Source organism: Scatophagus argus, chromosome 6 (assembly GCF_020382885.2).
Source record: "Scatophagus argus isolate fScaArg1 chromosome 6, fScaArg1.pri, whole genome shotgun sequence".
NCBI lineage: Eukaryota > Metazoa > Chordata > Actinopteri > Scatophagidae > Scatophagus > Scatophagus argus.
In genome coordinates this window covers 5021138-5034911 of record NC_058498.1, presented here as the reverse complement: position 1 = coordinate 5034911, position 13774 = coordinate 5021138, and the positions used below count along the sequence as shown (strand labels likewise).

General features: G+C 41.2%; 1 protein-coding gene across 3 annotated transcripts in view; it reads left to right on the top strand.

Moving 5' to 3' along the window:
• Positions 1-12848, top strand: part of syde2 (synapse defective 1, Rho GTPase, homolog 2 (C. elegans)) — a 44801-nt gene extending 31953 nt beyond the window's left edge. For 2 of the 3 annotated variants that reach the window (XM_046390853.1, XM_046390855.1), the window contains exons 6-8: positions 4242-4423; positions 5325-5556; positions 9037-12848. In XM_046390853.1, the coding sequence (XP_046246809.1) occupies positions 4242-4423; positions 5325-5556; positions 9037-9752 (1130 nt within the window). In that variant the 3' untranslated portion in view covers positions 9753-12848. Of the gene's footprint in view, positions 1-4241; positions 4424-5324; positions 5557-7199; positions 8411-9036 lie in introns of those variants that run through there. The other variant, XM_046390854.1, reaches the window with a different exon arrangement.
• The last annotated feature ends 926 nt before the right edge of the window (positions 12849-13774 follow it).

Genomic DNA, 13774 nt, shown 5'->3' with positions numbered 1-13774 from the left:
ACTGCTGAGCTGCTTTTGACTGCAGGTCTTAATTAGCCATACATGTGGGTGGAGATAAATGTATGTATAGTTCATATCTCTGCTGGTATACGGCCAAACCTCTACAGTTTAAATGTTAGAGAGCAAATACTCTGCGTGTGCTTGTTGTCAGCTGGGCTGTGAAAGAAAGTGAAGCACCTGTAGGGAAACACACCTGTTCACCCCTGAGCCCATGACCTTGTGTGTGTGTGCATGTGTGTGTGTCTAAGTGTGCGTTTTGCCGAGCGTGTGTTTGTATATGTGTGTGGATCAGGAACCAACAGGACCACTAAGGTAAACACAAGCACTGACTCATAGCAGGCTAATGATTTACCTGAATGGCTGTATTCTCCTCACTTCAGAAAAACACACACACACACACACACGTACACAAGGTCTGAGTGACTGGTGTATTTTTGACATTACTGAAATGGAAAGAGCCCAGATACGTACGGGGAGTAGTCCTGTATTGCGTGTGAGGCAAAAAGAGGATGTTTGGTTTCATGAAGCGTTTAGGTAAAACACTCCTGCTCTTGTTGTGTCTGGATGATCTGCTTCAGGGTCAGAGGGTCCGCCATGCTTCACTATCCATTTTGAGAGGGACAAAAGCCAAGTGGTGCTTCTATGCAACTTATTTTCACACGCTTAACAAAAAAACGCCTTGCTTTGCTGAGATAAGGATAAGAAAACAAGGCTCATTTTTGCTTCCAGGCAGCCCGTTTTCCTGTGATGAAACAAGCTGATTATTATTATCTCAGTAAAGTCTCAGTAAAGATTGACAACGGGAAGCCACAGGATGTTCACAAAGAATTTCTGCCTAATCTGTTTTGGAAATCACTGTGTTAAGAGGAGCGTTAAGGAGCATGAATGTATCTTTTGCTCAGACCAGATTTCATTACCAAACCTGGTGAAGATAAATGATTACAGAAGAATGTGAAACAGAACTGAAAACAAAATGCAAACATGCCGCCACAGATCAGCTATGCTGGCTTGCAGGGCACAGGGGACATGTTTAATTGCATGGACATTTTATAAAGTTTTAAGTGCATGTTTGCCTGCAGCTGAAGTGTGACCCCCGGTGACCCAGAGCTGTCATTGTGCCAGTCTACCTGAAATGGAGGGCTTACATAGAAGGACAGTGTGCTTTTTTGGGTATGAGATGTTTTTTCTTCAGAGCCACTACTGACTGCCTCAGGAATGCACAATATCTGTGTGTGTTTGTCTGTGTGTGTTGGGATGTGTTGAATCTCGAGCTGAGCGTAAATTGTTGTGGGGGACCTTAAGAAGTAAGAGAACAAAGTTGCTGTTTTTTCTGCTAAGATGGTAACTGCCCCAAACAGTCCATTATTTAACATTTTTTATTATTCATATTATTTATTTATTTCAAGTATGTAGGTATTATAATAAGTATTAGGACAGATTCACAGCATCAACTAAAAAGGAAAATTCCACCTTATGGCATATTTATTGTCTGAGCTCATCTGTAATGCATGTAGTATGTGCATCTGTAATGCACATTCCAAAAAACAACATGTTTCAATCCACCACATTACAAATGACAAAGAAAATACCATAAAAGAAGTAACAAGACTGTCCAGCCATGTTAGCAGCAATGCAGATGCTCACAGTGCTTACATGCTGATGTGCAGCAGGTAATTCGCATGTTCACCAGCTTAGTTTAGCATACTAGCATGCTAACATGAGGTTGGTGGGAATATCACTAATTAAACATATTGGACCATGAGGGGTTTAGTCAGTAAATGCATTACTTAAAGTCTACAGTAGCTCATTTTCTCACTGGGTGCAGATACTGAACGCTAATCTGAGACTTTGTCGTGTAACACTGAACTGAATTTAGAACCTCCTTTCACCCTTTAATCCTATATTCGAAAGCTCTTATTCCCATGAAGTTGACTGAAAAGAAAGCAGGAAAGTGTCTTCACCTAAAAACACTGAAATTTAGGGTTTTTAAACATTTGTTTGTCCACTTTATACTCTGTGGGTGAATGGGTGATGGACAATCACCCATAGACAATGCCAGTCAGGAACAGACTGAAAAGCTTTAAGCCTCAGGCTCCCTTAAAGACTGGACTGAGGACTTACTGGGATTGAAAAGTGAGCGTGTTAAGTTGTGCCCTTCGTTCTCTTTATTGGGCCGAGAAGGATGTCAGTGGATTTACAAGTGAACTCCATTGTCGTTTGCTGTAAATAGAAAGCAGGAAAAGCACCTCGGGGTGCATGGGAGATAAAGTCAGAGCTCCTATTTACAGCAACCTATTCAGAAGCAGTTGCAAAAGTTCTAGGAATTGTCTCAGTACTTTGGCCATTTCTACAAATGGAATTAGGACACCAACTATGCAACAGATAAATAATACATTACATTTGAGTGAAGTATTTCTCCGGTGCTTAGCTGAACACCACTAAAACCACCTTGAAGCAACATGATTGTACTGATGATAGGTGAGGTCTCAGCAGTTTGTAAGTGCCTGAAAGTGCACAGCAGTATTGCAGAACAAAACTTAATTGCTTAATTGTAAGGTGTACATCAGATATACAGCACAGTGTACACAATGGAGTGAGTGTGGGTGTATTATGTCGAGCAAAGGAATTTACATTTGACTGCGGTAACACAAGTTTTCTGCATGAACTGGTTTACAGGCGTCACTCTGTAGCTCATTTTCTGTTGTAAATTGGCCAATCTTAAACACTAAAGGGTAACTCCACTAATCTTACTCATGAAAGCCCTTTAAAAGCTCTGAATCCATGTGTTCATGTCCATCAAAGTGTTATAGAGCGATTTGTAAGCTCAGGGACAGTCTGTGTCAAACTTGCTCAGAATAATATTATAATAATAAAACCTTGACGTGAGTGTCCTGACTGACGTACATGAAATACGCTCAGAGGACGTCCTTCACATTTCTCAGTGATTTGACATTGAGCTTTATTTGCTGACCATTTCATCACTATAGCTGTAACCCTTAAAGGAACACTCAAAAAAAAAAGAAAATTCATTCATTCATCCCACATGCCAGTGGAAACTTTGGTGAAGTTTCTTAGTCCACAAAACATTTCAAGAGTTTCACAGCACAACAATATTTCAACATTCTCTGAAACAGCTGTAGAAGCTGGGGACTTGTTTTAAATTTTAAAAAAAGAACCAAAACCAGTGAACGGCTCCATAGAGCTCTCTGGAAGCTCCGAGGTTCCACATTGATGAAAAGATGTCTTGCGGCTCTTGTACACTTGTTTGAGCTTGTGTACCTGCTTCAGACGAAGTGCATGATAACACCTAGCTTAGCAGCCACAGTAAAGATTTCAAGTTAAAAAAGGGAGTAAATAACATCTTTTCAAATCAAACTGGGATCTTGGGTTCTGATAATCTACATGGAGTGAAGGAAGAAACGTTATCGGACTTTCCTTCAGAACGGAGATGAGTAGATAATAACTGATTTTTCATTTTTGGGTGAACTGTTCCTTAAAGTCACATAAAATTATATTGTTGTTGATCTCCAGAGATGCTGAGTGTGTATTACTTTGGAGCATAACCAATTTTACTGATTACACAGCCCCCAGGCTGTCTCCGAAAGCTGATCCAGCTTCATGCAGAGGGAAAAGAGAGCAGACACTCACTACAAAGAGCTGTCACACTGCCAAGACCCTTGTCTTATTCCCGTATTTAACCCCCCCCCCCCCGCCTTTGATGAAAAGACATGCCAGCGATATTTCAGGGGCTTAGTGGAGATAGACAGCGTGGGTTTCATGTTTTCCCCGAAACTTTTGTCTGAACTACGGGAGGCAGAAGTCACAGGTGTGAATGCACCGTCACAGACACCAAACCCCCCCCCCCCCAATGCTTTTGGGTGCGGAGTCACACCCGACTCCAATCGGGCAGACGCAATAGGATCACCTGTGGAAACAATGGGACCTCAATTTGCAGCCAAGAAAGTGCGCCAGGATCACTCGTTTAACAGAAGAATAAAATAATAAAAGCTTATTATTTCTCTGTGATACCGCTTCATAAGGATATATTGTTGGTGATTTGTCAGCTATTAAAGCTGCTTGTGTTGAGGGAAAAAACTCAAACTGTTCAAGTGTGGGAATGAACCTTAATTATGCTGCAAGGAACTCACTCAGAGGATCATACACTGACAAATTTAACATCAGCTCACTGTCTTGTTGCAGCAGTTTTTCCTCACGCTTTCTTTTCTCTCCCACTTTTTCAGGAGTACTGAAGGACTACCTGCGAGAGCTGCCCTACCCTCTGATCACCAAGAACCTGTATGAAGCAGTGTTGGAGTCCATGGCCACGAGGCCTCTGCGGATAGGACCGGCGGGCTGCGAGAACGACCAGGCAGACTCGGAGCACACCGTCAGTCTGCTGGACAGCCTGCCAGAGGTGGAGAGGGTGAGGAAGACAAACATCCCCCGGCTGCCTCCTGCAGTCATCACAGTGCTGGCATATCGTCACGGACGTGGCCGTGAAAGAGATAGTTGTGGCACAGATAATGATGGTCATGATGATAATGTTACTGATCACTACTGTTAACTTCTATTACATATGCGTTGACATTGGGTGATATTAGTGGTAGCATACAGTTCGCAAGCCTGTAAAAGTGTCATTTTCTCTACACCCTCGGCTATTTTCAGATTAAGGATAAATGACACAAAGTGAAAACCAAAGTCGGGCTGAATTTTTAATGCAGATACCAATATTTTCAAATGTTTTTTTTTTCAGGATATTTAAGTATTCTTTACGTACATTACACAAGTATATGTACAATTTTACAGTTGAAAAGTAAAAATCTCAAATGTAACTTTTCAGCACTGCAATTTCTTACTTGTTGGCTGAATATACAGTGTGCTTTTTCTGATAGAGCTGCTCAACCAAAGTACTTTTACAAACTGCAAGTGACAGACTCATTACCAACAACAAGTAAAGATAAATGCTGAACTGTCTGCAACACAGATGTTTTGTCTGACTTCACATCCTGCAGCGCTAAGCAAAAAGTTGTTTTCACTGTTAAAAACATGAGGAATGTAAGCTCAGAGTCCATCATGTATTTCTACTACTATTACTGTCACAGCTGCATTATAGCAAGATGTGTAGCAATAGTTAGCAATGTTGCAATCATTTGCAAAATTTTTCTTAATTTCCTCCATGAAATATAGTTTGGTTACTACTACAAGTAGCCTGATGAAGGAGATTTTACAGCACGGCTCTACTGCTGCCAGTGGTACTACTACAACTACTAATCATAATAATAACATGCCTTATTTGTCTGTGTGTGTGTGTGTGTGTTCAACAGATGACTCTGCGGAGGCTTCTCGACCACCTAAAGTTGGTAGCGTCCTATCAGGAAGTGAACAAGATGACGTGTCAGAACCTGGCCGTGTGTTTCGGCCCGGTGCTGCTGAGTCAACGTCAGGAGGCGTCGTGTCACACCAATCGAGTCTTCATCGACTCTGAGGAGCTGGCCAGCGCGCTGCACTTCAAAAAACACATAGAAGTCCTGCATTACCTGCTCCAGCTCTGGCCAGGTGAGTGACGTTTTACGTTTTGTGATGTTGTTTTTAGACAGTATTTTGCCATGTTAAATACAGCTCTGCCAGGTAGTTTGGTTTGAAACACACTCTTTGTTTATTGTCAGATACTATACTGCATGTCAGTGCATATTGCAGCCTTCAGCCCTGCCTGCTCGAGGGTACAAATCAGTGCCAGTGCTGCGGTACAGCTCTACAAAGGGCTGTTAAAGTTCTCTGCCGCTTTGATCCTTGAGGTTATCCACCACTGGCATAAGTACAGCTTCTGATAGCCATTGGCCACCATCTGTTGGCCCTCAAAGATGAAACTCTCCGCAGAGTGCTTCATCATGGCAGACTCAGCCAATCACAACCAAGCCCGTAAGCCCCAGTGTAAACCAAACTTTTGAGGCGTGGCCCCGTCTTAACATAAATCACCAACTAAGGACAGATACCAGACAGATACCCAGTACCAGCTTTCCTCAGAGCAGGTCATCTGTCTGTCTGCACAGCTGTTCTCTGCCAGCTGCAGCTGTCTGTGCAGCGTGAGATATGAACGGACCCAAAGATTATTCAGGAGAAGGTCAAGAATAATGAAGAAGAGCTTCAGGCAGAGGGAAATTTTCTACTGGTTACACCAACTAATTTGATATTTTTCAGCCTTAAGTATTATTTTTAAAAAAAATAAAAATGTATTCACCTTGACTCTAATCAGTGTGTGAGTCATTCACTGGCTGCTAGTCTCAGCAGCTGTAGACAATTTAACAAAACATAAAGCAAACTGACCACTATGTTCCTGCCTGCGTGCAGATTGAAAAGATAAGATCGTGTGAAAATGCACTGCTGCTATTAGCATATAACTTTACTACTGTAGAAGTTGGCAGTTTGCCTGTTCCAACCTCAGTTGGAAAGAAAAGCATTTCCCTCTGTGGAATTAACATTATGGCCATGAGCCTGTCTGAAAATCCATTAAGTGATTTTGAATATGCACCATCATCAATCCAAAACTGAGCTCACTTACTGAGTCTTAATTGGAAGAAAGCTGTTTTACAGCATGCAGTGATTTTCCTTTAAGTTCTCTTTTAAGTTTCAGTGTGTCTCCTGGCATGCTTTATTATGTTTCTAACATCACACTGAACAGACTTTTAATCCCTGATAGATTAAACGTTAGATAACCTGCAGCTTTAATCAGATCTACTAATTGACGTCTGAAGAAGAACTGAGCGTGTGTCACGTCTGGCCTCTAAATCTAAAGGCAGCATTGAACCAGTTCTGCGTAAACTGCTGTCGAGTCAAACCCCCTCCTCCCTACTTTACATCAAGTGGGGAAGAAACACACAGACGGAAACAAAGTGCACCAACTGAATAAGTCAGCATTTGTGAATCCCATAATTGCAGGGAGACTAGTGAAGTACAAGTGGAATTTCAAAGGATAAACAAAAAGTGCAAAGATATTTTAGAGAGTGCGTACATGCAGACAATGATGGAGGGCCACAGGGTCAAGTGGTCTGAAGAAAATCGGTTTTAATCCTCAGCAGGAGCCTGCACTTGCTCTGCGCTCCTGTCTGCAGCTGATGTCACCCAGCTAGTACCTGTAATGACCTGTAATAACCTTGACAAAGCCTTCAGTCCAGGTTCAAGCTTTTTGTTTACACCCTCAGTGACATCCCGATTCTTCCTGCTTCCCCAGCTCGGAGCTCAGAGGACGCCTGGACTGTAATTAAAGACATTCCAGTCTTAACCTTAGCCCTCAGCCCCTGAAGCTTCACCCTAACATTTCACAATCATTATGGGATATTTCCAGCCACCTCTTCACACCTCTTCACACGCATACCCTCTGAGGCGTTGTTACACAGGCCTCAAGTGTGCATGTCTTTGGGCAAGGACATCAGACATCCAATGACATTACACACTCACTGTATGAGAGAGCATGAGCATATGTATGTGTGTGTGTGTGTGTGGCGGGGGGGTGAGTTATACTGTTTGCCAACTGTGTGTGTGAGCTGATGTGAGCAGGTGGTTGGACATACAGAATGACAGGAAAAAGATGAGAAAGTGTGTGTGTGCACTTGTTTGTTATTGTGCTAACACTTTTAAATCCACCATGAAATCAGCACAGGAAGTACATTTTGCCATTTGTAACACTTTATTTGTAATATTTTTGGTCTTTTTTCCTGACCTCATTTTCTCTGCTGACAGCCAATAACTTTTAATAATTCAGTCCGTGAATCATGTCTGAAATTAAATAACATGTTGCCCCTTAAAGGCAGATAATTTCTGTTTGTTTTAGGTGATAATTGCTTGAGTCTTTAGCCTCAGGGGAGTTGCAAGGCATGCAACCACTGAACATAAATACTGTATCAGCAACTGCCACCCTTGGTGAATGAACTAGAGTCAACATGGTTCATAACTCATCTTCATCTTTCTTTTAAGGCATGTAAGGATAACATTTGAAAAGCTTCCATGGTACTCTCGTGGACACAATAAAATTCAGTGTTGTTTTATATTGTACTTCTTGTACTTACAGCCCAAACTTTTAACACTTTATGTTTTTGTTGTTTTTTTTTTTCCAATCCAGTAAGGGAGAGCTAGCGGTGTCAACAAGTGTAGGTACACAGAGATAAAGACAGACAGGTAACCGGACTGTGCTGGTTGTGGTGGAGTGCTCGCTGTTCCTTTTCATGACACAGTCAGATGATTCTTTCATAATGTCCAAACGGGGCTCCAGTTTAGTTAATTTTTAGATTTGATTCAGTGAGCAGTTGATAACAAGTAGTGCCAAAGAATAGCATCAAAGTGTTGTGGTGGTGTGACTTCAGGCATGTTTATGACTGACTTTGACCACAGCATGGCATGTTCATGTGTGGATTATTTTGTCTGGGTGTGTCCACGATTCCCACAACTTAATGAATTCATTGCTGGTCTATCGTTTGTCTCCCATGATGTTCATTCAGATAAATCTAAGGTCTTTTATAAATGGTAGGAAAAAAAGGCTTGTTGTTTTTGAGGCATGCTTTGAATGTCAGTTTGATCATCAAGTTGATTGCTTAATGATTTAAAGGATCTGTCACACAAATCACAAAATAGTATTTTGTCACTCACTCCTGGTGAAATCTTGCAGATAGTTGAGTTTTTTTGTGCCAGTGTTTTGAGATTTCTGTAATTAAGTTTATGGCATTAAAAATCTACAATTAAAAAATGTACATATTTACATCAGACATTACTGTGAAAGAGTCCGTCTGAAAGTTGGGGTGGGAACAGAAATCCAAAAACTCTGGCGAATAAAAACAGAAGTATCTGCAGGGCGATGCCCCACTAGAAATACATGAGCATACAGACGTGTTTTCAGGTTTTCATCTAACTCTGCTCAAGAAAGCAAATAAATCGATTCCCCAAAATGTTTAACATGTACTTTAAGGTTGGGAGGTTAAGATTAAGGACATGCATACATCTGATTGTTAATGTTCTTTTTTTTCCTCTTCCTGTCCGCTCCTCCAGTTGTGGACCCAAGTGGCCAGTCCTCCTCCCAGCCCCCTGCGGCCACTTTGGCTCTGGCCTCATCTGACCTGCTGTCAGCCCCTCCATTACGCCGGAGGAAAGATCGCCCCCAGGTCCTGAACCTCTCTGAAGCAGATGTGGCAGGCGTTCTGCGGCCTAGACCTGGGCGCCTGGACAGCCCCAGCAACCGCTACGCCGGCGACTGGAGTGACTGTGGTGACAGCTACTTCCCCTCTGAAATTCTGCTGCCTCCAAGCAAAGAAGAGGCAGACTATGATGATGTGCCCTCTGAGGATACAGAGCCAGCTGAGGAGGGGCAAGAAAAGTCTGAGGATGCAGAGGAAGATGAAGGGCAGAAGGTCATAAGCCCCGCGTCTGATCCTGCAGAGCTGGAGCAACCTCAGCGAGAGAAAATGGGGAAGGAGGAAGAAAAGGAGGAACAGGAGGAGGAGGAGAAACAAGTAGAGAGTGATGGTTCCGGCTATGGGCAGCCATTAGTGGACAAGGAGGAGGAGGAGGAAGAGAGGGTGTGCGACCACATCCTGCCTCCTTGCCTGCCTAAAGAGCACACCTACCAGGCGTACATGAAGATCCAGGATATGAGCCCCGTGCTGAGCAACAGGGTCAACCTGAGAGACCTGCAGGAGAGCATCGACACACTAATAGGAAACCTGGAGAGAGAGCTCAACAAGAACAAGCTCAACGTTGGCTACTGACTCCTACCAGTGACACATGCATACACATACCCACTCACAAAGCCTGATGAGGTTTGGGGAAGACCTTCTTGACTGATCAAGGTGCTTCAGGATACAGCCACAGCGTGTCCAGGACTTCTGCATGGCGTGGTGCTGCTCTTTAAACCTAAAGGATGAGAAGAAATGTAACAGGGCACTTCTGGCATTTGTATCTTACCCATAGACATTCCGTAACGTTTTTGTTGACTGTCTTACTTAATGTTGTTGTTGTTGGTTTGTTTCAGTCCAGTTCTGTGTTCCATGTTGTTATTGTTGCTTCTCTTCTTATTAGAAGAACCCATTGACCCCTCAGGGGTTTAAAAGGTGCCTTAATTGTGTGAAGGTGGTACGTCAAGAGGAAAATCCACCCTAAAATAAAGTGTCTCCCCTCGTGCGATCTTGATAGAGCATTTGCAACCAACAGGTTAACCTCCATGATATAATGAAGTCTCGTTTTTACACAAAAACAAATAGGTACATATCCACCCTGGGTATTATGAGGTTCATCAGCGTAAGATACTGATACCATGAGAGTGAAGTTAATGATAGACAATATTTACTTACTTAAAATTGAACAGATTCCCGAGTTTCTCCTCATAAGCAGCATTAGAACATTGGACTCTCACATCCATGCAGAGGTAGGAAAAAGTCTTGGATGCATTAGGCCTTTCAACTGGGAATAGGTTTTCAACAAAAGTATATAATTAGGCAATTAAATTAATAAAAAAAAAAAGAAAGAAAACAACCATCCTGTCTACAGTCAAAGCTGGTCCATGTTCTCATATTTTATTGAATCCCAACTGTTACTGATTGTTAGTCTCCCATGCTGAATGATAAAACTTTGATTGTGAGTTCTAGAGTTTCTAGCTTCTTCTCTAGCATCTATTTTAGAGCATGTGTGTTGCAATACAAACCAAGACAAGAGGAACACGTAGGCTCACATTCTGTTTAAGGGTGGATTTCCTCTTTAAGGCAGCAGAAAGCTTTTCTTTTGAGGTATGAAACACTAAATGTTGTACAACAATAATGCACTTATGAGGCAGGCAGTAGTACAGTAGATTGTCATAGTTAATGCAGTTCAAAACAAACTGACTGGACTGAACTGAGGGAGAAAGAGCTGCCACAGAAACCTCTCAAAGATAAATGAATGAATATGGCTTGAAATGTTACTTTCTGCATTGTGATATGTTCATCTACAGGTAGAAGCAGGCTATTAAAAACAAAGAAAATGTGTTTCATGTGGCATCAAATTCGGGTTAGGCTTAAAAAACAGTTCAGCATTTTGAGAAGTTTGCTTATTCACTTTCTTGTTTAGAGTTATGCATGAAGTTGGCTTGGCTTAGCATAAAGACTGGAAACAGCTAGCCTGGCTCTGTCCAAAGGTAAAAAAAAACAAACAAACAAAAAAATAATAATAAATGTCCCTAAGATGTTACCAGCATCTCTACAGCTCAACTATCACTCAAGACTACATCTTGTTTCGTAAGTCCATACAGTTTTTCAAGGTCTTTATGCTAAGATGAGCTAATGTGAGGGCGTAATCATTCTTCTCTCTAACTTTTGATTAAAAAAAAGAAAAAAAAAAAAGAAAAGCAAATAAGCATATTTTCAGAAGATGTTTAACTATTCCTTTAAATAACCAACCAGTCACCTTTTTGCTTTTTCCACCTTCTTGGAGAAAACCGTGACAGCCAAAATGTGAAGCACAATTTTCAGAGCAGCGGTGGAAACTGTTAGCAGAGGGCCTGAGTCAGTGCGACTTAGCTAGCTGCCTAAATCGACAAAGGACGTTTTCAGCAATCCAGGGATTCAGAATGATCAGTATTTAACCTATATGTATGTGTATATAATTATATAAATGTATTCGGAGTATATTATTTTTACAGCTTCTATTTCAATGTTGTATTTAAATACTTCTGATGACCTCGTAGCGTTGTAGTAATAGTCACTTTTCCTCCCTTCAAGCTACCTGTGCACATCTTAATGTGCTGGACTAATGGTACAAATTTAGCTGTAAAATATATGATAAATCCGTGCTCTTGCAGAAAACGTGATATTGTTATTTTTATTGTATTGTGTATATATTTGATATTGTTATGTGTCTCTGGTGGACTAAGCTGTGTTCAACATTTTTGGTGTTTTATTTTTTTTTTTAAGGTACTGAACGTTGCATGGTCAAAAGCTTTACTGACATAAACAAGGCTCTTTCTCATCTGCCTTTGTATTTGATATTTATGTGTAAAAAGACTTATTTTGCAATGTATGCTTTTTTGTTCGTTACCCTGATCCTCCAATAGACAGATGACTGTATTGGTTAAGTTTTTCTCCAGAGGACATAAAGGCAGACAGTGATTTGTTACATTGCAGTGCACTTCAAAATTGTGCTTGTTATATACAACATATTTGCCATTATCAGAGAATATAGTTTTACACGTAAATCTAAGGTGACAATTGTATAAGACATTTTCATTTTGTTCCAAATTAGCAAGTTTCACTTTTCCAGATTTGCAGATTCTTGTTATTTTCAAGAGGAGTGCATTCCCCTTAAGCAAAAACAACAGAAACTGGATTGCGAACAAGTGAAACCCAGCTGCAGAGACTTTAGATTAGTCTTGAAAAACAAATACTAGTGAGATGAATAGTGAGATCTTGAATTTCCCTCTGGATCAATAAAATATCTGTCTATCTACCTATCAACATTTGGTGTAGATTTTGCCTTTTTATTTATGCTGCATCATGATGAAGTTCTGGCTGCTGCCATTACTCTGAGCGGGTCTGGTGACACAGGGTTTTGGCAGACTTGATTTCAAACCGATCTCATTTAGAGTACAGAAATTAACATGGAGCATCACATGCAGTCACATGATCTCATTTTGCCAGGCATTAATCTTGTTTTAGTCTCCTCTCTGTCACAGATTATATAAGCAATCGTGCATAATTTTTTGTGTTAATATACTGTATACCTGTCTTCTTTGTCCTTTGGAGAGAAACTGTCACATCACTTAACAAAACAGAAAAGTGCTTTGTATTGATCCTGAGAAATGTATGGTCATAATAAAGTATATTATTTTACAGTGACATGTGGACTGTGCGTCTTTTTTTTTACCACAGACAGACAGTCAATGGCTCATGGATTCCTGCAATCTGACCATGGTGTACTTAAGCTTTCATCTCACATTTCAGAATTTTTACAACATTAAAAGTAAATTTTCCACAATTGCCTTTCCCTAGCATTGACTTATTTAGTGACCAGAAACATCTAGAATTAAATGCAAACTCACCTGAGGTAAGGGTTCACTGGAACAGGCTTTCACAGACCTGACTGTGCAGCAGTCTAAACAGAAAAAAAATATTTCAGTGTTAAACAAAATGCCAAAATATCTGGGTTTGCACACTCAAAATAGTAGGTTTAGAGCAGAGTTAACATCTTGTCACTCCTACACACAGGGACAATTCTGGAATTCATTCATAAAACGTGGTATGCTGCATGTGGCCCAGTAATCATTTCACTCTCGTTGAAATGACTTGACACTTTAGCCGCACTTCCCCAAACCATTCTAAACACAAACTTTGTTTTATTGAAAATGGCTAGGCAAAGATGACCTTAACTTCAGGAAACTGGACTCTTTTGTTTCCCTTTTTTGTAAACCCATGCCTTTGCTGTGGGAGAACTGTAACTTAGCCTCAGCAGAGTAAAGATAAATAAGTCGGGGAATTGCCCCTACTTGGTTTGTGGGAATCTCCCAGAACGACTTTCAGCTTCAGGGACATTCCCAGGACGCAGCTGCATTTAGCCGTCCAGTAAAATCCACTGCTGGAAGGCTTCACATTCACAAAACCCAGCATTACCAGCAGCGCTGGTGAGATACACTCAGAACAGCTTGTACCACAGGTAGAACCCAAAGCTGTTGGCTAAAATGGTTAAATGTCATTTGAAGTATTTTCCCAAAATGAGATCTAAAATCAGGACCATGAATACTGCACTCAAGCAGCTCCAGCTGAGG